This window comes from Phaethon aethereus (assembly GCF_964289735.1).
Source record: "Phaethon aethereus genome assembly, chromosome: 1".
Lineage (NCBI taxonomy): Eukaryota > Metazoa > Chordata > Aves > Phaethontiformes > Phaethontidae > Phaethon > Phaethon aethereus.
The window spans coordinates 118,670,036-118,695,891 of NC_138575.1; the positions used below are offsets into that span (position 1 = coordinate 118,670,036).

General features: G+C 46.2%; 1 protein-coding gene across 2 annotated transcripts in view; it reads right to left on the bottom strand.

Annotated features, from left to right (window-relative positions):
- The window catches only part of RUNX1 (RUNX family transcription factor 1), a gene marked incomplete at its 5' end in the record, with an annotated part of 171,073 nt that overhangs the window by 23,223 nt on the left and 121,994 nt on the right, over positions 1–25,856 (bottom strand). The window contains one exon of one of the 2 annotated variants that reach the window (XM_082004457.1): positions 9,662–9,853. The exons of the other annotated variant lie outside the window; for it this stretch is intronic. Within the exon in view, the coding sequence (XP_081860583.1) occupies positions 9,662–9,853 (192 nt within the window). The remainder of the gene's footprint in view (positions 1–9,661; positions 9,854–25,856) is intronic. 2 annotated transcript variants of the gene reach the window in all.

Below are 25,856 nucleotides of genomic sequence, written 5' to 3' on the forward strand. Positions count from 1 at the left end.
CGGTTTATATTATAAAGTGTGCCTAATTATTCCATTTTTGGATACCTAATCAAAGACATTTGAAGCATTTCTTTTGCAGAAATCCAGGCTCCTTGAAAGTGCCTGGAGCTGAGCACCAAAACCTGGAAGCTCTCAGAACCGCCAGTGTTGAACTGAGTACCATGCCCAACACCGATAAACTAAGGAAGCCTCTGAAACAAACCTAGGCATTTACTGTTGGAAATCAAGCCGACCCTGACAGTAAACCCACAATTTTTAATGGATCTATTTCCTATGCTTTTGCTTTTCAATGCTTTTAAGAGAAGAGTTGTATAAATAGAACGAAGATGGTCAGACGGAGACGATCGTCTGTTTGACTGTATAATGTACACTTCTCCACATAATTGATTGTTTTACTGAGCACATCCAAGCCCATTGTTCTTTGTATGTGAACGATCTCCATTTATAGGAGTCATAATACACTGAACACACAGGGAAAACTTATTTATAAGTTTGCTAAGGGTGTACTGTGTACTCAGTCATGTAAAAAGAGCCCTGTGAACCCTCTAACCACGTGGGATCATTAGAGAAGATCTGCTTGACGCAACAACTTATTAAAGGCATGGCAGCAGAAGACGCGAGGGCATGTCTGCACTTGACGCTTCGAAAGGAGCCCCCCGCCCCGTAGATGAAAAAAGCGGAGCCTGGGCCAGTCCTCCTGAATGCGAAGCCCCTTGGCTGCTGCGAGCACCGGTAGCTGCTGCAGCCTCCTGCAGAGCTAGAGGGGTTGACTGATGGTTGACTCCATCGAAATCTAGCCATCGGCACCAGCCCAGACCACGCGGGCTTTGTATACTGAGGTGGGGTTTTCGCCTCAGAAACAAACATTTGAACACTAACTTGTGTGCTAGTCTCCTTGTTTCCTCCTTCTTTGTTTTCTGGATGGCAAACAGTAAAGGGTGCCTGTGGTCACTCTGCTCTAAGCCCTCAGCATTTCAAGTTTGGAGAGGCTCAGTTCAGTACTTGAGGGAAAAGAATACATTCAATTACAAAATCAAAGTGGTATCTTCTGGCACATGGGCAGCATCAGCTGAATAATAAGCTGGTTTCAGTGGGTATTTGTTTTTAGGGTAAGGAGCTCTTATTTATTTTTTGTTTGTTTTATTTACCATGGAAGGTAATTTGAGCTCTGATATCAAAACATGTCGTGTTCTGCCAAGAGGGGATTAAAGAGGAGAATGCTATGGAAAGAAACTGGGTTTGTCAGTAAAGAACTGAGAGAGATTTTATTTACTGGCGTTTTGCAATCAGCGCTTTTAATCTTCCTCACAATTGGGCCATTCAAAGGCCAAGAATATGCTTCAAAGGCCGGTGAGGAATAACCTAAAAACCAAAGAGTAGCTGCCTCAAATGCTGAAATGCTATCAAAGACATGGCCATGCATTGCCATCCAGAGTTCAGGACGGTGGAAGCACCTGCCTCTGGGGCAGGCAGGGGTATTTGCTTTAGACATCTCCGGCACACCAATGCCGTGGGTGAGATATAGCGCCGGCCAAGGGAAGCGGTGAGCCAGAATAAGGTGTTTCCATGGAAAAGTATGGGAGCCCAGTGACCCAGCTAATCTCAACCGCAGATAGAACTGTCCCCTGAGGTACCGTGCATTTAAACTGCCATCCTGAAAGATGCTGACCCTTCCCAGTTGCCCCAGAAATGAGGAGGAAAGAAGAGCAGACAGAAGCTCCACCTCGGAGGGGTGACTCCAGCACTGCTGTACCAGGGGAGAGCTAAAAGAGCAAGAATCGAGCCTGAGTAATTCACTGTTTTCCGGCGACCACCGTGACTGCCGAGAGCACTAACACTAGGCTGGTAGCATCAGTGCGGGCACAGGATCTCTGCTCAGAGAGCGGCTCCGCTTCTGCAACGACATAACGGAGAAGGGACTTTGGCATACTGAGTCGAAGATGACAAAACAAAACAAACCAGAGGGGATCGCTGTGCAAGTTAAAAACTGAACCAGAGATACTTGTCCCTACCTGCAAGCTCTGTTTCTCTTAGCAGGATCCATCAGCTCGATGTTCTCATGTGGTAAAAGACATAGACTGATTAATGAAAAATAAAACTGTGTCTGGGCACAAGCTGCCAAGTTTTATAGGTGCCTAAAGATTCATCTAGACAGCTAGAGAGATTTCCAAAGGCATCTCCGTAGCTGTCACTGATTTCTCTGGGGCTTAGCTGCTTGGCCACTGTCAAAAATCTTGCTAAGGCACCTTTCTGGTATGCTGTTTTCCTAAATACTTTGTATAAAATCAGGCTCCAAATAACTTGCCAAAAGATATGCAGAATGATTTTGACAATCCTTAGAACAAAATGCAGATCTATAAAGACCTTGATTTCTGCTTTAAAACGAAGATTTCCTTTTCTTTGGTTAAAGTCATCCTTTAGGATGCTCCATGCTGAGGACAAAAGGGAAAACAAAGGAAAAAAAAAACAACAGAAGGAAAATTTGTGTAAGTGGAGAGGTTGCTTGGGGACTGCGAACATATTTGTTGCCTTATCTACTGCTTTTTTAATCCCAGGAAGTGCCAGGCAACGGGAATATGAAGATTGGTATCTTTTAAATATATCGACACTTGGAAATCTTCTGGATTAAACACCATTACATAACTCTTTCCATTAGTGCCTTAAGTTGATGAAAAAGCTAAATGATTTCAAGCCCTTTTTTTTTCTAGAGCTGAATGTGAGGAGGCAGGGGAGGCTCTTGAGCAAGGCTTATGCCCTGGAGCCGGGCGTGCTGCCTGCAACGCGGGCAGGTGTTGAGGAACTGGCTTTCTCACCTCGCTCTGCCCCGAGTGGGAGCAGTCGGAGGAGGCACAAATCTGTGGCTGAAGGGGACGAATCCTGGAGGTGCACGGAGGGGGAAAAGCCTTCCCCTTAGCAGGCGAAGCTGGGGGTCTCCAGTGCCGGTGCCAGAGAGATGGCTGAGCCTGCACCCCGGATGGGATTTGTTCAGAGAACTGCTGAAGACCTTGGTGGTCCAAGGGGGAGTGAGGAGCACACTGGGAGCTTGCAGGCAAGGGTTTTATCTTGTCACTGAGATCCTACAGAGCAAAGAGTTGAGAAGATCCCTGAGCCTCCTCCTGCCTGTCCCTCAGTGAAGCGACAGGTGCAGAGAATGGATCGAATGGAAGAACACACGGGCCCGGAGAGCATCTCCCGGGTCCTGCAGCCCAGACACATCTCGTGTTCTGCACGTGTATAACACAGCAAGATCCATCTTAAACTACATCTTTCTGTCACTAATAGCTCCCTGGAAGGCTGCCGGGGCTGCTCTGGTAGCTAGGAACCATCTTCTAATTCCCAGCCTAAATTCATTGATGGTCAGTTTGCAGAATAACGACTCGTCCTCATGCCAACACTGTCCTTCAGCACAAATGGTTCTCTTCCTTCCCCGATGCTGAACCTCTCTGCTGTGTTTATCGACTGTAATCACCTTCCTGCTCAGCCTCTCTTTCGGCACGCGGGATAAACCCGTCTACGCTAATGTCTCTTTAAAGTAAGGTCTTTATTCCTCTTGTCATACTAACAGTCCCCCTTTGCACCTACTGCCACTTGAATTAATTTTTCTTAAACACTGGGTAATCATTATTTCATCTGGACCTCAGAGGAGATTTTTCTAAGACTTTCTATACTGCTATTAATACAGTATCCCACCTATGGTATCTGAAAATGGCAAAACTGGTGACCTGTCCCTGGCAGGCAAGGAGGGAAGAGAGAAGATTTCTAACGCCAGACGGAGGGAATTCCTCGGGACCGCTCCTGTTCCTGGGCTGCTGGGTATCACCACCCCTCCTGTGTGTCACGGCACAACCAGCCCTGCAGATAAGCAAAGTCTTGGCAGAGATAACGTGTCACAGTAAGAAAATTTTATCCCTGTCAAAATTAGTATTTGGAGAGGACCCAAATGGCGTTACAAACTCTACAAATCAAATGGAAGACATGCCTCTTGCTGTAAGGAGCCTATTTCCACATGGGATGAAATGACTGAGTAAAAAACAATGTTGAGAGCTGGAGCCAAGAAAAAATGGACGCTATGAAGCTGCGGGTTATTTAGTTATATTATGCACATCTTGTGTATATCTCTATCAGACCGATGTCTTCTGGTCTATACAATATACTCTGTGTACACTATCACCTCACAAACTTTCTCCAAGGTACAAATACGGAGGGTGTTAGTTTCACGGTGAAATGAGAAGTGTCACTTGGCCAGAAATGCTACACAACTTACTTTTGTGTTTCTGCAGCTGGCAAGAGTCACATTTCTGCTGCTCCCTTTTAGCCTATGCTTTAGAGCAAACTTCCTAAGACATGCTCCAGTTTGGTCAACGCAAGTAAATGTGGACAAAAATGGGAGCACCTGTGCCTGCAGAGCTACAGGATGGATTCAGACACCCTTAAACAGGAGGTTGATATATATTTGTTAGTAGGGGGTGTGAAAAAGGAGGGATTTTCCCCAGAGTGAACCTCTACTAGACTGAATGAAAGAAGAATTGTTTTACGTATGCTAATACAGTTCACATGCCCGTGTGCTCATCTCTTCAGATGCAAGCTGGTTTATGACAACATAAATAGAGAGCGGTGTGAGTCTGCTGCTAATGACACTGTACCCCTTCGAAAGAAAAACTGCTGAGGTTACTCGTGGCATTATATAAAATTATTATGTGCTCAGCAATAACTGTGAATCAAGGAAACATATTGTACTTTCAGTAAAAAGATATTTTCTCCCTATAAAATTTCCTTTTCAATAGAGCCAGTTGGAGACCTTCCAGCTAAACAGATTTGGTTTGCAAAATATTTTGGGAAAACATCACTATTTCAGCAAACTTCCCGCGACCTCCCAGTGGCTGTGGCGCTCAGGCCCTGGCTCCGCACCACCGGGGGGTGCCTTCACCTCCTGCCTTTTCCCCACGCAGGAGCTATTTGGTGGCTACTGGCATTGAAGGGAGGGGAAAGAGCATCTACCCCCCCCTCGCCCGAAGTGGGCTGCTGGCACGCGTCCGCTCCATCGCAGGGGATCTCCCCTGGCCGCCAGCAAAACGCTGACAGCCTGGCTGGTGGGAGGGAAGGTCTACTCGGGGGCTGGGGAGGGGGCCCCCCGCATGCCCAGGAGAAGCGCCGGAGCCAAGGGGAGCTTGGCAGCCCTGGCCGCGCTGATTGGAAATGATGGACCCGCTGCCAGCTGCCGCGCTGCCCGCGCTGCCCGCCGGCGCGACGCACCCCCTCTGCTCCGCCGGCTGCGGGGAGGCAGGAGCGGCACCGACAGGGAGCTCCGGCGGCGCCCGCTCGACGTGCCGGGGAGTGTATTTTGGGATGGAGCGGTCGGGTGGTTAATCAAGTGGAAACAGGACGATACGCCATTAAAGCGCCGTGCACTCGCTCTGCAAGCACGCCGGGTTGAGAAAAGACGGGGAGACGCAGACGTGTCCAAAGAACATAAAAATATCAGCGTTTAGCGTATTGCACAACAGAAAGAGTTGGCGAGCCCCTAATCTTGAGAGCCTGTTTATCTGTTTTGGCAGGGAGCTGCCAGCATGTCAATCCGGATTCTCAAAAGCCCCTGAAAATGGCGTTTTGCAGCAGCAAAAGGCGGCGGGAGAACGACAGCCCCGTCGAAGCCTGCTCTGCAACGCTGCCCTGTGAACATTTCTAACTCTGCTAACCTATGGCCGATTAAGCTGATTTAAAACTGGAAATATTAAAAATCGGGGCAGGATACAGCCGTAGTAGGAACAAAGCCATTTTAAGTCTCCGGGCTTAAATGCCGCCCTTGACTCCAGTCCTGTGTTTCACCGGTTCATGGGAACCCTGATAAACTTGGGCTGGTTTTGGTGGAACAAGATTACGATAGCAAGGACCTTGAAATGTCTCTTAAACAAAGGGTATTGCACCTGGAGGAAGACAAAAGGCTGGCCTGTAACAAAATAATCTCTCAGTCGTTATGTTTCATACCAATTCAAAGAGCTGATCTTTAAATGATCTCTCTTGCTTTCCTATCGGTGCTAATTCTGCTGCTTTGCTTAAAGATCTGTCAGCAATTTTGTTACAGCCTCTTGTTTCCAGGGATTTTTGACTTGGTCATAAAAGCCTAGTTCCAGCTGAAACTTAACATATAAAGTTACAAATTAAAAAAAAAAAAAAAAGGAAAGAAAAAAAACAAGTGAGCAAACTCAGATATTTTTAAGGCTATAAAAGCATAAAAAGAACCAGAAGCATGTAGCTTAAAGTGATTACAGTGATTATTTGATTTCCCGAGACAGAAAAAACAGCTTTATTTTATTTATTTATTTAACTTATGGGTAATTAATAAATCATCAGTTGGAAACATTGTTTGGTCTAATTTGGAAAAAAAAAATTGAAGTTATTTAATTGCGCATGTTTTTGGATGATATTCCTAACCCTATTATGCAATTTATTAATTCAACATCAGTGCCGCCAAAAGAATACCTTCTTGACCTGGTGACTTACACGTTTAAAATATTTCTGCTGGACCTGAAAAAAACGATAGTGTAAAGGAACCATATAAATTCATATTTATGTAAAACTCTTGAATTAGAGTTCTGCCTACTCTGGTTAACATTAACCACTGTAAAATCAGTAATTATGTATTTAGTATTTGGTTCAGGCTGGCATTAGAAGAAACTCAACCATGATAGAGAGATATTTATAGTTATTTTATATCTAAGTTTAAATGGTCATCAAGGATCTTACTTAAACTTTTTAAACAACACCCCAACACAGCTGACTTGTCTCCATTTTCTTTTCCCCTCTATACAAAGGAAGAGGTGAGTTAAGGTTGAAGCATTGGCCGGGTTTGGAGCTTTAACTGAATTTCCTTACTCTCTGCGTGTAGGTCAAATCCTTTCACATTATACGCTTGGTACTGGCACAAAGTAATCTTTCAACTTAAACCATGTGTGATGTGGTGGAAGCTTTTTCTCCCCTTCTGATCCCCTTTGGTCTGCGAATTGGCTATGGTTAGATCTTTTAAATGAACAGGTGTACTTTCTCCCTCCTTGTGATATGAAAGAAGCATAAAACTCGATTATAGCAATTTATGGTCTCTTAGCTTGCTTGGACTTGTATCCATGACACAAGCAGCTTTATGCGCAAATTCAAGACTTGGTAAAGTAGGAAGTTAAAATTAACCTCAATCCTTTTATAGATGAAAACCTCAACAAATAAACAGTGGTTTAGTGGCATGGCAACCTGCCCCTTTAAATCCAAGAACTAGTCTGAGATGTCTATTTTGAGTTAGTTTTGTTTTTTAAAAAAAGATAATTGGACTTGGATGAATAGAGGAGTAGCCTGTGATTCATACTAGTGTGAGTTAAAGCAAAGTTTAATGCTACTACTTGGAAGTTAGCAATGTATGGGATTTTTATGCCTTATTTTATGTCTATATAAAAAGCACTCTGTGCTCTCTTCAGTGAGAGTTTCAGTAGAAGTGTTTCAGGATGCAAAGATGTGCAGCTAGGTATAGCAGTGCTATAGAGAAGGTTAGAAGCATTTTGTTTCGGGGGACCTGCATTCTGAAAAGTAGTGCTGTTTGTTAAAAATAAAAAAAAAAAAGAAAGTATCCCGACTCCCTAGAGGTCACACAGAAGATCAGCCTGAAAACCAATCATCCTTTGAACACAGAAAAAAACGGTGGTGCTGGAGCTGCTTCCCACCCTAGCCCTTTTCCCCTGCTGTGATAGCGTGACCCTGAAAAAATGAGCCCTAGAAATTAAAAGGCATCTGCAAGCAGAGACAGTCCCGAATGAGGGAGGCTTCAGTTTGGGGCTTATTTTACTGATAGCGACTGCAAGCCTCAACAAGTTGCTTAATGGGTAACACGCATGTTTCGGAGGCAGAGGAGAAGGGGAATGGGGAGAAAGCAGTCTGAGAGGTGAAGGTAGGAAGAGGAGGGTATCGGTGAGGAAACGCCGGCAGTTCAGTCGCTGCCGTCTTCCGAGCTACGTCCGCAGGTGAAACGCACTAAAATCTTGTTTGCAAAGAGCAAAGCAGAGCAACGTACTAAAACTATTTCTGGAGAGAGCAGCTGAATCCCCGGCCGAGCGTGAAAAGCCCGTCGCTCTGAAGCCGTACGAGCGAGAGACTTTCACGGGGAGCCGGGGAAGAGGGTTGTTTGCCGTTAAACCCGATACCCTGCTAAGCGTATAGTGTTCCCGAGAAGCTGAAGAATGCAAGTCTGCAACCGATACCTCCACCCACGTAGCCGCTGAGTAGCCATAATAATACGCGCCTTTTCTTCTATAGGGAGGGAGTTGTGCGCAGGAGGAACCCGACGTGGTTCGCTCTGTGCATCAGGAAACTACGTGAGGGGGCTGCCAGGGGCCGGGAGAGGTGCAGGACTGGACCCTTCGCCTGAGCTGGCCTGGCGTGGCTGCGGGGAGGGAAGGAGCTGTGTGGTCCTTCCAGTTGCCTCTTTGCTCACCTCCTTCTACAGTGCGGCCCGTGGCAATGTGTTGATGTATTTCCCATGCTTGTCAAAAATGCCCGCTTCTGCTCACAACGGCAGATTTGCAGCAGATTTCACCAAGTCAAAGACCTCCCTGGCCATGGGAGTAAAAGGATGTAGCAAGTGTTTGCCTTAAGTAAGCAATAACCTTTTTTGTATGTAACAAAGAGTACCCTGGTTTTAAAAATAAATGCTGAAAAAAGAACTTATTCCAATTTGCGGTAACTATTTCTCCCCAAGACCCCAGCAGAGAACCTCGACTAAGGCCATTCCTTTCTGCCTGGAAGAATAGAGGAAAACTCCATTAGGAACAGCGCTCGCTAAGACTAATACTGTCCCGCATCCTCCCTTTAGAAGCATCTCACTATGAATCTGCATTTTTAAAGGCGTTTTGCAGAACACGTATCAGCTGACGGTTTAGTGACCTGCTTCAGTGCTCACCGAGTTCCAAACGGTCCCCGGGACAGAGCTGGTTTTAGCAGGGACAGACTCAGCTCTAGCAGTGGCAGGTAAGGTGTCAAGCTAGATGACTTGGTTTCACTGGCATCGTCTGAGCCTGAGCCTCGGAGGAAATCAGACTCTGTTTTGCAGGTTTTAGTTCAAATAAAACCCACTGGATAACCACCATCCACAGAAATACGCTCAAACCAGCCTGCCCATATTAACATCTTAGCACTAAGAGGTTGTCTTCAGGGGACAAAGCACTTTACAAAGCTTTCTTTGCTTCAGCCTTCCTGGGAAATGTCAAAGCAAGGCGTTGACGGTATTTCTCTTTCATTCAAGCACACAATGCAATTGATAAATATCCATCAGGAAATACTCCTACACATAGCAAAAGGCCTGGCATAATGCATCTTCGCAAGAAAACAACGACTTCCAGGGCGTTATGGTTCTAGCATGGGTGAGGTTAACAAACACCATGAGCTGTACTGACACCGGGAAGACGAGACAGTACAGACCATTAAAATCTGTCAGGTCTTTAGAAATCCAGACATACGTTAGGAAGCCCCTCCTTTCACTGATTAAAGGCTCTCGCTCGTTAAAGGCAGCCGAGGAGAGTCCAGAAGAGATGGAGGGATGAAGGGGCAGCGCCTGCGAGCCCCCACGCTCCACGGGCTGGCGGGGTGGAGGTGAGCGAGCGGGGGGAGGATTTCAGGTACTTACCCTGAATCTGACTCTGAGGCTGAGGGTTAAAAGCAGTGGTGTGGTTCAAGGAGGCTCGTGGGTTGGGTGTGGGGGCTGGGTGGTGTGGGCTGACCCTCATGGCCGTACGACGCAACTGCTCCAGTTCACTCAGGCGCTCTGAAAAGGACAAGCTCCCGGGCTTTGTCTGCTCATCTATTTTCTGACGATGTCCTATTGTGGGAGGGGGGGGAAAAAGATCAGAAAATCTCACTGATACATGAGGTCCGTTGATTTATTTTCTTTTTTTTTTTTTTTTTTTTAACCCCTCATCCACTGGCAAAGTACCTAACTAGCTAGCGGCTGTCTGAAATCAAACTGAAACCACCTCCCTTGCAAGAACAGGAGACACCAGCAAGTCATGCATTGTAGCCATATTGTGGGCCCGAGATGTGGCCTGGTCTGAAGAACCAGATCCACTGAAAATTGCAGTACCTTCTTACACCTCGCACTGGGAGAGGAGGCATCAAAATGAGGATGGTCTGCAAGGGTGAATAAAGGGAGGAACTTCTAGTAGCCCCCGTGCTAAACCTGCACTGGAGTAACTCATGGAAAATTCAATCCCAGATTGTCATAAGGTACCATAATTAGACAAATACTACGGAGCTATAAAATAACAAACCCAAACAAATACCATTTTTGGACCCTTTAGCAATGGATTTGCAGACAGAAGTAGGAAAGAAACACCAGAAGCTGGCAGAATTGCAACTGGAGCAATGAAGTCTCTCTTAGCGACATCAGAAGCTTCAAAAAAAATGAGGTCCAACCAGACATCCGACTATAAGAGAGCAGATGCTGATATTACAGCATCAGCCAGTGCACAGCGGACTTGGCCAGCACTCCCCAGGGCAGCCCTTGGAGCACGTTCCCCATGAAGCTCCAGTGCTGCGGCCCCACAGGGCTGGGAGGGGACAGGGAAAGCGCCGGAGAGACCCAGCTCCAGTGCAGCATCGAGGCACATCCAGATTCCTCTGATGCAGAGACATATTTCATCACAGGCAGGACTGGTTTCAAGATAAGACTCAGGTAGCAGCAACGAGTGGTACGCAAGGACTAAGGTAGTGCATTTCTAACTGTTGCCTGTGGCTGCTCTCTGCTCTGGGATCCCTTGTGTGCCAACCTGCAACCACAAAGACTGCGCACAGCATACAAGAGGGACGTCTCGCCTGCTGGAGCACTTGTTCCTCTGGCAGGCAGGACAGAACCCACAAATTTTAAATCTTCTTTTCACCCTCTTAACAGTTAACCTATCGCTGTTGACTTTGCAAACCATTTTTGTGTCCGTTGGTTTCCAGCGGGTATCTTATCCGGGAAGGCTACTGACACTACACTTTGGGGCTGAAATGGAAACCTCCTTAGCGGACTTCTGTTTGGTGGAATGTCTGAAATGGGATGGTTCAGCAACGTTCCCAACTAGGTGGAATCAAAACTTTCCTTTGTAATTTTCCCCCGTCCCCAAATAGGGCTTTTTCTTCTTGAAGATCACGGAAAACAGCCCTTCAGCAGAAAACCCTAAAGCAGATTCTCTCTGGCACACAAGTTAACCTTTTGAAGATGCTCTCTCCAAATGAACGGCAAGATACTGACTGCAGTGAGTCCGTGAGGAAATATCCTCAACCCACCCGTTTTCAGTCAATTGAGTAGGATTCCCCAGCTCCAAAAATGGCATTTTCATTCCCCTTCTGCTTGGGGACCTTCTTGTGGAGTAGTGAATGTCATTGTCCCTCTTTTTCCCCCAAACTCAATCCCGTTTTTGCACTTTACATTTGTCTCAAGAAATCAGCTGCCTCATGAATTCTTGTGGCTTATCGCTTCCCCTTTCTTCCTATAGGGCACTCTTACCCTGATGGGAATGCATGTCAGATCTCTAGCTCAGAGGTCAAACACTTATTTTTCCACTTGTTCTCTTAAAGAAGGTGGCATTATCCTTGGTTTCTGCTGAACACCATAGTTTGCTCTCTATCTGCTCCCGATTTTTACTTTCTTGTTGTGAAGAGTTGCCTTTCTGCAGCTTGCTTTGCATCTCCATCCTCCCCACAAGGAGGTGGCCAGTGCTGTTCCTATGGTGAGTCCTCTCAACTCGTGACTGCGGCGGTGAAACAGACTGGCACAAAACTCCCAAAAACAGTCCACCATGCCCTATCCCACACATCCTTGTAGTATTTAATACATAAACATTCATAAACATCCAGCTTCCGATTTTGAGTATCTGTGAATAAGCAGCAAAAGATCTCTGAAGAGCTCTGTGTGCCCCTGGCTCTACAGAGCACTCTTTCAAGCCACCCTAACAGCTCAATCAAGACACGGGACCATTTTATACACTAAAAGGAAAATGTGCGTTTAGAAGCAGTTCCCAGTAGCTGCATTTCTAAAATTAAATTTTATAACTTGTATTATGGTTCCAAATCTCAGTGGCTCGGCATTTCTTCCTCTTGCCAGGCCCTTTGGCACAGCTTGAACTGTCTCAGATTCCACACTGTGCTGTAAATTATCCCAAGAGGGGGGGGAGGGAATTAAAATATAAAAAGACATATTATATAGTAGCGGTTTCATCATTAAACAGCCCCATTAAGGCTTCAAAAAAAAAAAAAAGGAGGGGAGAAGAGAAGAAAGATGAAAAAGACTTTTATCTGACATTCTAGTTGGTCAAGAGCAAAGGCTTCATTTGTCAGCAGTGCAAAGCTGGACGGTGCTTCAAGACTTGGGCTTCTAACACTGGACTTGAACGCAAACATGCAGAGTCATACAAGATGTGTAAAATACCTCATACATTTGGATTATTTTAAGCTTCAGCAGGCTAAACCCAAGGCTTGCAGAGCCAAGAGCCAGGTCCTTCCAAATCCATCCCCCCGATGTAATTTATTCCTAATTTCAAATTCCACTCAGACATCTTCTGCTTTTAAGTGAGCGCACCAATGCCAAGTCTGACCTCCTGCTACCCTACTTTTTCCTCCCAGCTCCCTGCTGCCCTCCCGGCATCCGGAGTTTTGCCTGCCTGGCACGAAACCGAGCAGCCCAGCAGCGCAAGCGGGTGTGCTAGCAGGCTCGCACCGGTTCTTCTGAAGCCAACGGGACAAGGGCTGCGTTAAAGCCGGTGAGGCAAGAATTAACTTTCCCCTTTGAATCTAGCACAGGCACTAAATTTGTGTCAAGCTGGCACAACGCCGGGCAAGGCAGACAAACCTGAGCTTGCTCTGAACAGCGCAGCTTGCAGGCAGCAAGCAGGGCAAATTAACCCAAGCACAGCATCCTCCCGAGGTCACCATGGGGCACCCTGTTCCCAGGCCAGCTCCGAGCATCTCTGCATAGCTCCACCGTGCAAAATCCACCGAGGAAAACTCCTGGATGGCCTCCCCTGGCCCTGTGCTGCCCCAGAGCATCTTGCTGAAGCTGAGATCTGCCTCAGCCCTTGGGCTTGTGGAAGTCCCACTCGTGCCAATGCATTCAGAGAGGAAAGACCTCCACCAGCGGGTTCCTTCTGAGGGGAGTGCTGCTGTTGTTTTCATCCATATGTTGTAATTTTTGGTGGGAACTACCTAGAAACAATGTCAGGCAGATGTCACTTCAAGATGTAGCTCCAAAAGTGGCTCTTTCCCCCGCCCCCGCTCAATCAGAAGAGCAATTTCACCTTTTCTCCCTTGCTGACTGCTGCAGGTAGCAGCACAGAACCTGTTTTGCATGAAGGTCTACAGCAGGAAAATAAAGAACTGTGTCAGAAAAATGTAACAAATATAAATGCTTTTCCCAAGCCACTATAAATGCACAGGCAGAGCTTTGCTAGAGTGACTTGTATTTTCGTGTTTATTAGCTTTACTTTGAAGTTACCTTCTAAACACCTTGCTTAAAGAGCAGGCGAGTTATCCTCAGTTCACCCCTGTAAAGCCCAGGACTATTATTATCCCCCTTTTATAGGTGGAAAACTGAATGACAGAGGAGCGAGGTGACTTGCCCATGGTCAGGCAGTGACCCTGCGGCAGACGCTCGCCTCCCCGCTCAGCGCAGTGATCACAAGCCCAGGCTTCCCCTTCGCGGGAGAGCAGCGTGGTGTGGGATGAAAAAGAGCAGCAGGAAAGCGCTTGGAAACCGGTGCAGCTCTGCTGAGCCGGCAGTTTGGCCACGAGGATCTGCCGTGAAACTTTTGGAAATCAGATGGGACTTTATGGAAGTCAATCAAACATCCAGCTGTTGAATGAAGAAGACCTTGGCCCAGAGGTCACAGAGAGACACGGCTGGCCGTGAGACAGCACCGCTGTCCTCTTTCCCTCCCCACATCCTCGTGCTTTTTGTCAAGCCTCAATTTGCAGGTACTAGCAGAGGAAAGAAAAGGGCAGCATCTTTTTCCCTTGGGTTGCAGGGTCAGTGTTTGAGACACTGGAATAAATAGGACATCTAGCCTGTTTGGCTAAACCACAAGGTTTGGGGGCTTTTGGACATTTTTTGGACTTATCCCTTTCAAGTACTGTTTCAGTGAGGCCAAGCAGAGTTTTTTATGCAGAATATTAAGCAAAAAGGGCAGAGAAAACATTAGCTTTTTCGATGCTTTTACAGCAACGCAAGATGAAAGTGCTTTCCTTCTTAATGGGAGGAAAACGCAGTTTTATAGACTTTAAGAGACCGAGGAGCACTCAGCTTGGCCGTGACCATCTGGTTGGGGCTCTGGATGTGTAACAAGAGCAAAGTGCCTGGGCAGCCTCCGTTCTTGTGCACGTCGAGAGCTCGTTGGGAACGAGCTGGGTTTCACACCACAGAGACAAGAGTAGGCTGCCTTGACATGCCAGGTGTCCCATTACTTTCCTTTTAACCTAGTTTTTAAAAGCGTCACTAGATGCCTTTCAGGGCCAGGAGGAGAGAAGCAGGTAAAACAGAGGCTAAGGAAAGGCATGAGGCCATTGGTACTCCCATTTTGCCAGCTGAACCTACTGAAACTCTTGTGGGTTCCCAGGACCACTTTACAAGTAAACGCTGCTGGAATGGATTAATGGGCATTATTTTTCTCTTTTAATCAAGTCACAGGAAAAGTACGCTCCTCTGTCGCTTGCTCTAATTCACTTGTCAACCTGACTATTCGGAGCTGGTGCACCGGGAGGTACTAATGCCCGCAAAAGGTTTGGGCTTGGGGGCCCAGGTGTCTGGCAGAGACTCACTGGCTCACGGCTGCTGAGCATCCCGGCCAGAGGCACGCCACGGGTTGTTGTGTGTATTACCCGTGAGTGTTCTGCCCCAAATCAGCAGGTTGTACTTGTGTGGAGATGGTGTAAGGGAAGTTTAATTAAGCGGAGCCCTTTCTCCCCACGGGGAGCAGAACACCTCCACCTCTCTCCTCTGCTCCCCCCCCACCCTTTTTCAAGTGGAAGTGGAAACTTTTCACACCCAAAAAGTGGATCATACACAGGAAAATACAGCATCTGGCCAGACTTTGCCGAAGTAGGGAGTGACTGATGAGACCCGATGCTTTGGTTTGCTGAAAGCTGGCTGCTTTGGAACCATGTTGGACCTTGATCCAAGCATCTCCTTTCTTTCAGGGCTGTTTGTGTTCAGGGCTTTGGTTTGACCCCAGATCTAGTGAGGTAAAAAATAAGCCATGTTTCGTTGTGTCCAGTTAATAAAGTGGTAAACATTGTTTTGTGCCATGGAGCGAAGATAAATCCTGTTATTTCATACATAGTGAAGGATAAGAAGAAAAGATACTCTTTCACATTATTTTAGGAAGTGAGAACACTGACTTTAGTGCAAAAAATGATATATTCTTGTAAACAAAATTGAATTAAAGTATAGTGCTTGTATATTACTACTAAGCTGGGAAATGCAAATTCTTGAAAATCAGCTACCCGGCTTGCAAAAAAACATTTTTTTTTGCTAACAATAGAAATAATGCCTTAAGTGCATAAACTAGTAACATTTTTCACAGAATCACAGAATCATTAAGGTTGCAAAAGACCTTTAAGATCATCAAGTCCAACCATCAACCCAACACCACCATGCCCACTAAACCATGTCCCGAAGTGCCACGTCCCACGTCCACACATTTTTGAACACCTCCAGTGATGGTGACTCCACCACCCCCTCGGCAGCCTGTTCCAATGCTTGACCACTCTTTCAGTAAAGCAATTTTTCCTAATATCCAATCTAAACCTCCCCTGGTGCAACTTTTCGATGTGCCAGATATCCCAGATATAAAATACTTTGCACACTCTTTTTCCCCGATCTCCTACCTGCACAGAAAGAGAAGTAGTGTAACTTTTCTAGGACACCGTTTGCTGTGTTTTCAAACAGACCTGACCTGATCCTGCAGAGATGTATGCACATGCTTAGTGTAAGGCACTAACCGTCGTTACATGGCAGCCCACGGGCCGCTAGGAAAACATGCTAGAAAATAAAACCAGTCTGTAGAATGGTTTCCTCGCTAGCTTCCATCACTTGGAAGAGACCTATACCACACTCAGGCATTAGAAGGATCAGTACAGGACCGCATGAGAGCTCACCAACCTCTTGTACAGTGTTAAAAATATAATGTAAAAAGTTCCTAAAAAAGGAATTAGGCACACTGTAGGATATTTTCATTTCCTCAGTTAAAAAATATTATTGCTGTGGTGAGGAAAAATAATGATGATGGTAGTCAGAGCTTCGAGCAGAGTCATCAGCAATTATATTTTTTTGTTGTTTTTCTTAAGCACTGTACAACGCAAGTCTTCTTTCCAGACAGAAGGAGCATCACGGTAGACAGGATATTATGTTAAACGTTTTCGTGCCGTGTCTGTAATTACCAGCAGAATCAGTGTTGGTCATCAGACCCAACCTGACCATAGGCACGAGGCGCTGGGAAGCGCGTGAATGAGACTGGGTATTACGCGACTCTATGACCAGGCTGACATCCAGCCGCCCTTCAGGAGCAGAATGCCGAGCAATGCCAAGCGTGGACAGACTGACACCGGGCAGCCCTTCCAGATGTGCTTCTCCTATGAGCTCCCTGGAAAACCTCACCCTTTCTACGTCTCTGTGGAAAAATCTGCTTGCTACTCTGAGTAACTGCAGACATATGAGACATTTCAGGTACGATCCTTCGGTGAACATTTAATTTTTCCGCCGGGTGATCCAGTTTGACTACGTGTTGAACAAGCACCCAGTGATACCGACAAGGTGAACGAAGATTTACACAGCAGGTTCCCTGCTCTCCGGTAACTCCCCACTTTGCCTGGGAGAAACCCCAGGTAGCTTCTTGCACCTCTATTGGGGGGTTAGTCGCCTTACTGTAATGACATGCCCCCTGAGCAGCTGGTGCATTTTTTTTTCTATGTGGTTTAACAGTAGTTAAACAATACTTGTTTCTTACCTCTTCTTTTTTAAATCAGTGCTTTTTAAAAAACCCACACACAAACAGAGTCTGTAGGTAGAGCAAAATTTGCAATGAGAGGGGGTCCTGCCTCGGAACAAACAAGAGCGGGCAGGAGAGTCCGGATCAAGCCCTTTTTGCATGGTCTATGCTAGAAAACAAATTTCGGGTTCCTGTTTTCCAGGTGAGTGCCCTAATGGCAGGCTGAGAGCCCTCTCATCACTGGTTCGCTATCCGGCTGCGTCGGGAGAGCTCCAGCAGGGAACGTCCCCAGGAAAAGGGACGAGCAGAAGCTGCCCAGTCTCCCTTGCTCCAACAGCACGCTGACTGCGAGACGTGGGCTCCTCCGGGCTGGGTCCCTCCAGCTCTCTCCCTGCCTCCTGACAAACATATGAAAAGCCTCACGTCTACCCTGAGGTTCCACAGCCAGAAAAAGCTATTTTGACAATTTTTGCAAGGCAGGAAATACACTTCCTCTCCCCCCAGTTCTGCTGATGAGGCCTGTGCTGTACTAACAAATAGCAATGCACAAACGTATTTCCACTTAAAACATCATTATTTTTCTTGCCATGGACCCACCAAAACTTCTGATGAACCTGACATATATTCCTCTATTTCTGTCGTGGAAGTGCAATTATTCTGTGGGTTCACCCCAGGAATTAGGTCATCACAGCAAAGTAAAAGTAAGGGAACCGAGCGTTAGGTCATCACAGCAAAGTAAAAGTAAGGGAACCGAGCGTTAAGAGTTTGGAGGGAAGAAGTTGTTCATGCAAGTTAAATTAGTCTGCAAAATTATACCCTTTCTTTTCCCTTTCCCCCATGTCAATGTACATGCTTTAAAAATCCCAACTCCTTGACAAAGTTTGAATGACTCCCCAACTTAAGCATCGCATTGCCAAAAGCCTCTTTTGTTTCTTTAGAGTTTGCATCTTCCCACACATACAAACCACCATAAGAATACCCTCCAGCCATGGGCTGAGACATCATAGCTGAAGATATGTATGAGAGAGTAGGTGCAGAATGAGGCACAACCAGCCAACCAACAGCTCAGCAAGCAACCAAGAAAAATACAGGCACAAAAAGACACCCCTGCCCAAAGAAAAGCTGCAGAAACATAAGGCTCAGGCAGCAAGGACTGAGCCGCCGTTTGAGCAGCCCTTGGGAGAAGGTTCTCTCCCTGCTGAATACAGGGGACCAGGCCCCTAATTCAGACGCCTCAATCAAATGCATAAGCCTAGGTGGGATGAATCTGGACCCCACCCTCAGCCTCAGTGGGAAAAGCGAGGGATGGTGGCATTTGCCACCTTGCTGTGCCTCTGAGAGGACAGATGAATGGGAGTGGGTTGCACAAACATCACGGTACTGGAGGTCAGAGAAATAGCTTAGACAGAAGCTCATTTCGCCAGCCCACCGGAATATCTCTAGACAGTGAGCAGTCTTCATCATTCAGCCTCAGGCAGAGTTGAACAAGGGACCTGCAACCTAAAGGTCAAGTCCTGTGGCTCACTGTTTATGTGCACCAGGGGAATCTGGCAACACAAAAGTAAATTTACCCCCTATGGATACTGACCATTTAGACTTGGACAACTTGTAAAAAACTTTGCTCCTGTCGAAAAAAGGTACCTAGCCAGACATGCACTTCCCTTGAACTAAAGACCTTTGCTTTTACCGAGTCCGGTGACTGGTGTTTCTGCTCAATAGTTGAAAATACCTGTTTTTCCGAAGAAATGAGTTTGCATATTTTAATCTGTAGGTTACTAAGCAGCCCCTCCTCCATACTAATGCTCCATTGTGCCTACACAGGACTGCAGTTCACTGAAAGCTCATAAATTTCGTGTGGTTCTGCCTAGCTTTTATTTTAGGTTCTTGTACCATTTTTTGCTTTCCTCATTTTCTTTGCAGCTGCAGAGAGATATAGTAAGCTACTGTATAGCATTTTGAAAGCAGGGCCTCTGAGAAGTTTCCAAACTGCATACAAGCAGGTTATTCTTTGGCTTGTTTTCTTTGGCTTGGTGTTAGCAGCACAGAATGAGTCAAGCAGTATTAACTTTCAAGAGGGAAGTGGTGTGGTCAACCAAAACTGTTTGCGGCTAGATTGCGAAGATAGGTAGAGCAGGTAATGAAGAACAGCCCATAATGCAGGGTGTAGGTAGGAGAGGCAGACAGACTCAGACAAACAGAATCCTTAATAATTAAATCAACACTGTCGCCTAAATTTCTCTGCAGCTTTATGTGCTAAGGTTATGACACAGCCTGGCTCTTCTGGACTGGTCAGCCTTGAGAAGACAGCCTGGTGCACGTTGTGCTTAATGGACTCAAACTACAATGCTCTGCAAGAGAAGAATAAAGGTTGGGTGCTATGAAAAAAAAAAAAGAAATATATCAACTTTTCATTTGTGGCTGCTTAAATTCTTTCTTGTGTCTCCTGCCGTTTTTACAGGCTGTTCGGTATCTGTTCCACAATTAAAGAAAGCGAGGAAGGTGTTTCCATCCTTCCCTCTCTTTAGGATGCGTTTCAGGCACTGACAAGCGCAACGTGCGCTCATACAACAGAAAACCGTTTCTCTTACGATTCAGAAGAAGAGTCGAGGTGGCCTCTCCCAGGCATCACTCTCCCTCATGCTTTGCACGGACCCGTGCGGCACTGACGCAGGGACAGGCTGACCAAGATTTATCATTAACACTAACAGAAAATGCATTTACTCATGACAATTCCAAACTGCAGCGGACGAGCAAAGAGCGAGGGCACAAATGGAGATGCAGAGCAAAAGTCCCTTCTGCATTCTTCACAAGGGGTGACAGAGGATGAAGCAAAAGCCTGCAGTGTTTTCGTATGGGCCTGCAAGGAGGAAACTGCTGCACCTTCTGATAATCCGGGGCAGGCGAAGCTGGGAGGGACTGCAGCGCAGATGGATTTTCACCCCTTCCAGTTATATTCCAAGAAGAAAATTGGTCTGTTCACTGGAAGTGCCACAAAGCTTCACCCAGCCTTTCTCTCAGAAACGTGTTGTTTTGATAAACCTGTAAGTCAGGCGACTCCTCAAAAACAGAGGCTTCAGAAAAGATCCCGCACTGCCAAAGGCTTATTTGGCAAATGGGAGTGTCCGACCACTCCAAACAGGGTGAAAGTTTCCCTCCCTCTCCTCCCAGCTCCCTTCAGAGACTGAGGAAGAGAAAGCCCCCTCTCTCCCACCTCCTGCGGAGAGCGGGGTGAAGGGAGCGGGTTGCCGAGGTTGTGTGCAGTCAGGTCCTGCTGCCCTCCAGCCCACCCCTGCAGGGGACTTTCTCTCCTGCCAGCAGCGCGGTAGGTGCTCAGTGGTGAGCCCTGGAGGGGACGGCAGGATTGCTGACCGGTGCTCCAACAGCCAGCTTTGCTAGCTAACCTCCCTCTAGGAAGGGTATGGGCTATATGACACCCTTAAAACCACAGTAGGCAGGTGCAACGTGGGGTTTGAGCTACAAGTCCATCCTTCCCCAGCTCACGCAAAGCCCCAGCAGCCGCTGCAAACCTTTCCTTCACTCGTGTTTCATGACTGCCACTCAAAAGTCTGTCCTTGCTGAAGAAACATGATGGACGAAGGACCAGACTCAGAAATCTTTGACTGAGAGCACCACCAACTAACTTCACGGGAAAGACACTTGACCCTAGTGACCTGCGTCTTCAGTGGGGAACAACGTATACTCACATCCCCTACGGCCAACCTACTTGCCAGGGTGCCGCATATTAATGTTTTTCTTTACATACACACACACAAAACACAGGTGGCATCTCTACAGCCTTTTTTCATATTTCTATGGAAAATGCCCCCCCCCTCAAAAGACTTGTTCACCGATCTCAACAGCTACAAAACCTTTGTAGGTAAGTGCAGTCGACAGGAGAAAGTCTGACCTAGTGCCTGCTTAGGAAGCGTTTTCAGAAGTAATATACATTCACCTAATTCTGCTTTTATCACAGTTACAGAGTATTTGCCCACTGATTTCAGCAGAGCTAGACCGAGGCTCTATAACCCTTGAAAATCTCACCATGCAAATATAGGTAAACAAAAATATTCACCACAGTCTTTGTAGTTGTTCAACCACTAGACAATATAATAATGAAGTGAAAAAAAAAAAGTTGACAAAGATGAAAAAAGTGGAAGAAATGAAAAATAACTACCTACCTGTTCTCAATTTAAAATCACACTAATTTAGGGGGAGGAAGGGGAAGATTTGTGTGGGATTAAGTGACTAAAAAAAGGACTTGAAATAATTTCTGCAGGACTGGGCCAGTCTTACCGCCATTCCTAGCCCATACCACAGCAACTCTGGTTTCCTGTTTACCTGCTTTATGTGAGGAAGGAGCTTGTACTGTCAATACTTCTGTGTGTCTTTACAAAAACAGCCAAATAACTCGGCAAGCAAATATATATGAGCTACCACACTCCCAGAAAAGCAGTCTTGACACAAGATTTCATATTGCATATATTTGACAATTCGATTGAACTAAAATGACCGATTCCCTGCTTCACATCACCCAACATCAACTCGTTTAACTGACTCAGTAGCGAGACTGATAAATGCCAGGGAAAATAATCCTGTTCCACCTTCTCCATGTAGAAAAGAAGCGTCTGCGTCATGAAACCTCAAGGATGCTGGTATTAAAAACCTATGCAGGTCCTACCTATTGAGTAGGACCAAAAAAGATCCCCCCATCGCGGCTATACCAGGGAGTGCCGAGCATTCATATAAATTTTGTAACCCTTTGCACATCTGATGGAGACCAAGCAGCACTGTTTTTAGGTGCTGCGGGTAGCTGGTAGCCAGTTAAAGTCCATACGAGGCAGGTCTTGCCTGCACCTTGCCTGCACGGGGGGGTTTTCCCGGGACACCGGGGACCCGAGGCGCCCGCAGATGCTCTGCAGAGCTGACTGCATCCAGGCACGCAACCTCTGGTCCTGTTCTGCAGCCGGACTTTTAATGTCCCGAGTCAGGAGCTCCCGTGCTCTGCGGTGCTCCATCCAGCGCTACGGGGTCCCGCGCTAAGCCAGAATGCCTGACGCTGTATCGCTGGAGTAACGCAGGGCGGTTGTGTGAAAGTACGTGCATAACGGAAACAGGCTGATTCCCCCCTCACTCTTCACTTTTCTTCAGAAAACACAAGTCTCAAAGGGACAAAGTGCTCTCTGCTCTTTCGCTCTTTGTGTGCTTTCGTTATGAAAAATGGGCTGGTGGCATGCACGGCTTTCCCAGCGCGGGGAGGTGTGCTCAACCGCAGGACGTACATTTTAGGCTGTTTTTCCCTTGCTGCTCTGGGGCACCATGGAGCTGGCCGGGCTGCTGGGGGGCTGCTGGGACTATTCTGCCTCCTCAGAAACAGCTCCTTCTCCCTGCAAGCATGTCCTTGCAATTATATACTGCTCTATATTATTTAAACGGTTTCAATTGCTCTACTTTGTCCATCCTTCGATGAGACACACACACACACAGAGGGAAAGGAAACCAACAGCGATCCCCTGCCCACCCACACCCATTGAGAGATGGCAACGGTCAAGCCACGTCGTGCGCATTTGAGCTAGCGGTGTTTGGTAACTTCCCCGAGCCGCCGCACGCTTGCACACAACCGTTGCGCAAGCCAACTACAAGCGTCCCCAGAGTGCACCCATGATTGACGCACCAGTCCACCCACAGCAGTGTCTCCCAGACAGTAGGACGCGGGGCCACAAACACACAGGCACAGACCCGGCAGAGCGCATCCGTCGGTTTCCTTTGCAGCCCATCCCTTTCTTTCGTCTGTACACGGTCGATTTACACTGGAAGACCTTCGGGGCAAGTACCTTAGCCAAGATTTTTTTAAAAGTGATTAGCAAAGTTGGGTTGTGATACTGAGAGGGTGGTGTGCTGTAGAGCACACAGCAAGTGCTAGCAAAGGAAGAAAGAGTCCCAGCTGCATTTCTGTTATATGGACTATCAACTTGAAAACACCACATTTTCCCCTTACGCGTTTTCTGCTAAGTAACTTTTAGGCACTGTAATTTCCAGGTGAATGGAAGTATCTGGTAAGTCATCACTGAAATCTATACGGTGGGTCTATTCCAACAACAGGATGATTCATTTTTTCATGCTTTCTAAACTGTTTGTTGATACGTGTTAGTCTCAGTTTCCAACAGATGGAGGCACTTGCAGCAGAAAGCAAGCGAGAAACACAGGCATTTAGTATTATTTTAGCTCACTGAGATGAAGAGGTTTTTTGGAGAACTGTTTGGCTTTCCTTGCATGAAAGGCTGAAGATGGGAGTGATGTGAAACCCTCAGAGGCATCATTGCTCCCCAGCCTGACGTGTGCAGCGTCTTCCTCACATCTGCCACGGGACGGGTGACGTCGGCTCCTCACGGGCTCTGCCGACTCTCCTCCCAGAAGCTGCTCGGGGAGTCTAAGGTTTGTGGGCAAAGGTTGGATGGGGCAGGGAAAAGGATATCACCAGCAGCCCTTGGAGGTTCCCTAAAAAAGACCTTGGACCGGGAAAAGGGATGTTTGAAGATTTCCTTCAGAACAACGACAGGCCATGGGCTTTCCTTGAACCTTACAAGTGAGACGGGATCACTCCAGATCGGGGTCTGAGGGTGCCCTTAACTGTGGCTTACCAAAGGTGTACCTGCCACGTGCAAAAAGAAATTTCCATTCCTAAAAAGGTGCTTCCTGGGCCAGCAGCGTTTAAGAGCTTTCTCAAATCCTGTTCAGCAATATTAGTCTCTCTCCCTCTGCTCCTTAGCATCCTGCCCTTTGATATAAGTATTAGAAAATATATATTACAAAATATAAAAAAGTATTTGGGAAAACCACATATCTGATACAGGATAATCACATTCAATGCCCAGCTTAACCTTGGACACCGCAGGCCCATTGAGGCTAAATCCCTATAGCCTTTTCATTTTGCACCATTTTCAGGCACCTGGTCCATTAGTGAATTTTTCAGAGCGATATAGGTTAAAACAATTCAATGAGAAAAACAGAAAGAAGCAGTCAAAAGAAGAAAAACCTAATTTTTCAGCAGACATACACAGTAGGTCAAAAGGCTGAAGGGAAATATTTAATTTAATAGTCATACTATTTCTACCAAGTTTCCTAACCAAAAGTATTTTCATCAGGAGCACTACTCTTGATCTGGTTACTGCTAATGATTTTCCCCATGGACTTAGCTCATAAAAACATAAATTGCTTTATGAATCATAGAATCATAGAAGTTGGAGAAGAAAATGATGGGTTAGGTCATCTTGCCCTTCTCCCTGACAGTGCAGTATTATTTCTTTTTATAAAAAATTTTGAAAATAAGCATTTATTCAGAGCTTGAGAATGAAAATGCTAAGCTCAAAAGAGGTTTTAAAAATACCTCATGAAAGCAGTAGAGGAACAGCCAGATTCTTAAGTACCTTGGCTCTCTCTCCAAGCCATGACAATTTGATGAGAAGTATCGTCTATATAGGCATAGCCAGAAATTCAACGGCAAAAAAAGGACAATGGTGTAAGTCCTGCGCACAAGTAAGTGTCATAGTTGTAAATGCAGATCCAGCAGTTACATAGGCAAACATGCTGCTAGGCAAGGACTTGGCTATCACAATAACCGTGACGCATGACGAGACGTGCAAGAACGCAAAGTCTGCAGGCCTTTGTGCAGAGTGAAGGTGGCATGTGTGATAATACACACCGTGTTATGGTCACCTATCGTGACATCTCCACACATGCCAGTGAGCCAAAAAGTCTGTGCTTTGCCTATTTTCTCTTGGAGCCTTTGGTTTGAGTATTCTTTTATTTTCCAAAAATGGTTTCAAATCTTGCTTTGTATTACTTTTTGAAGTTTTCCCCCAAGCATGCCTAGTTGAAGAGGCTGTCCTTTTGCATTAAATAACCCCACTCTGAGAATCCGTTTAATTCTGGCTCAGAAACTGCTCTTGGTCTGACATTCTCTGAAGACAAAAGAAAATGTTTCTGTTATTTCTGAAGTTAATCAATCTTAAAGTTTTTTTTAAAAAAGGTATTTCTATCTATGTGCTGTAAAGTTCACTAAAAATTGTCCTGGTGTAAAGTTCTGACTTTTGTCTCAGATGGCCTCCATCCTCCTTTACTTTCCAGCATTTTTCACAGAGCATGCAGGCACTCACTAGAATTCAGACTGTCTGAGAACCATTATAAACATAAAGTAAATGAATCAAGAACTATTGCTGGAGATGGTTTTGGACTTCAGCGTGTTTTTTCTAGATCTCTGGAAGACAGCAGTATCTAATTTTGTTCCCATTACTGTCTTCCACAGATTTCTTTTGAATCAGGACATCTTAGAAAATACATCTCAGTATTTCTGTAATTCCTTTAGCTCAAGCGAGAGAGCGAGTCATGGATCTGTAAGCATGAATGTTCCCAAATACCGATTACTGAAACTAGAAACACTCTAATCTAGCAGTTTTTATTTTGATTCCAGTCTGAATCCAAGAAGGGCGATATATTTTTAAGTCCCTTCAGTGCACAGCGTAGGTGTTTTGATATGTCCAACCGCAGATCTTGTATGTGAGTCTGTGCAGGTAACAGCCCTGCAATCTGTTTTTGCACAGGCTACACGTGTAACTGATCTAGTCGGACCAAGGCAAAATAGGATACACCCACCGAGGGAGAGTATAAAAAATAAATGTATAGCCCAAACCTGCCAGAACTGTCACAGAAATGGAGGATACACCGGGTACCACTTCTCTTTCCCTTCATAGCCCATGGCGTATCTCTACAGGCCAATCTCCATCTCAGCCAACCGTACACAGAGGAGAGGAGATACCAGACTGATTGCAACAGCCGCTGCGATTCAGAAACCCTTTGGTGAGAAGCCAA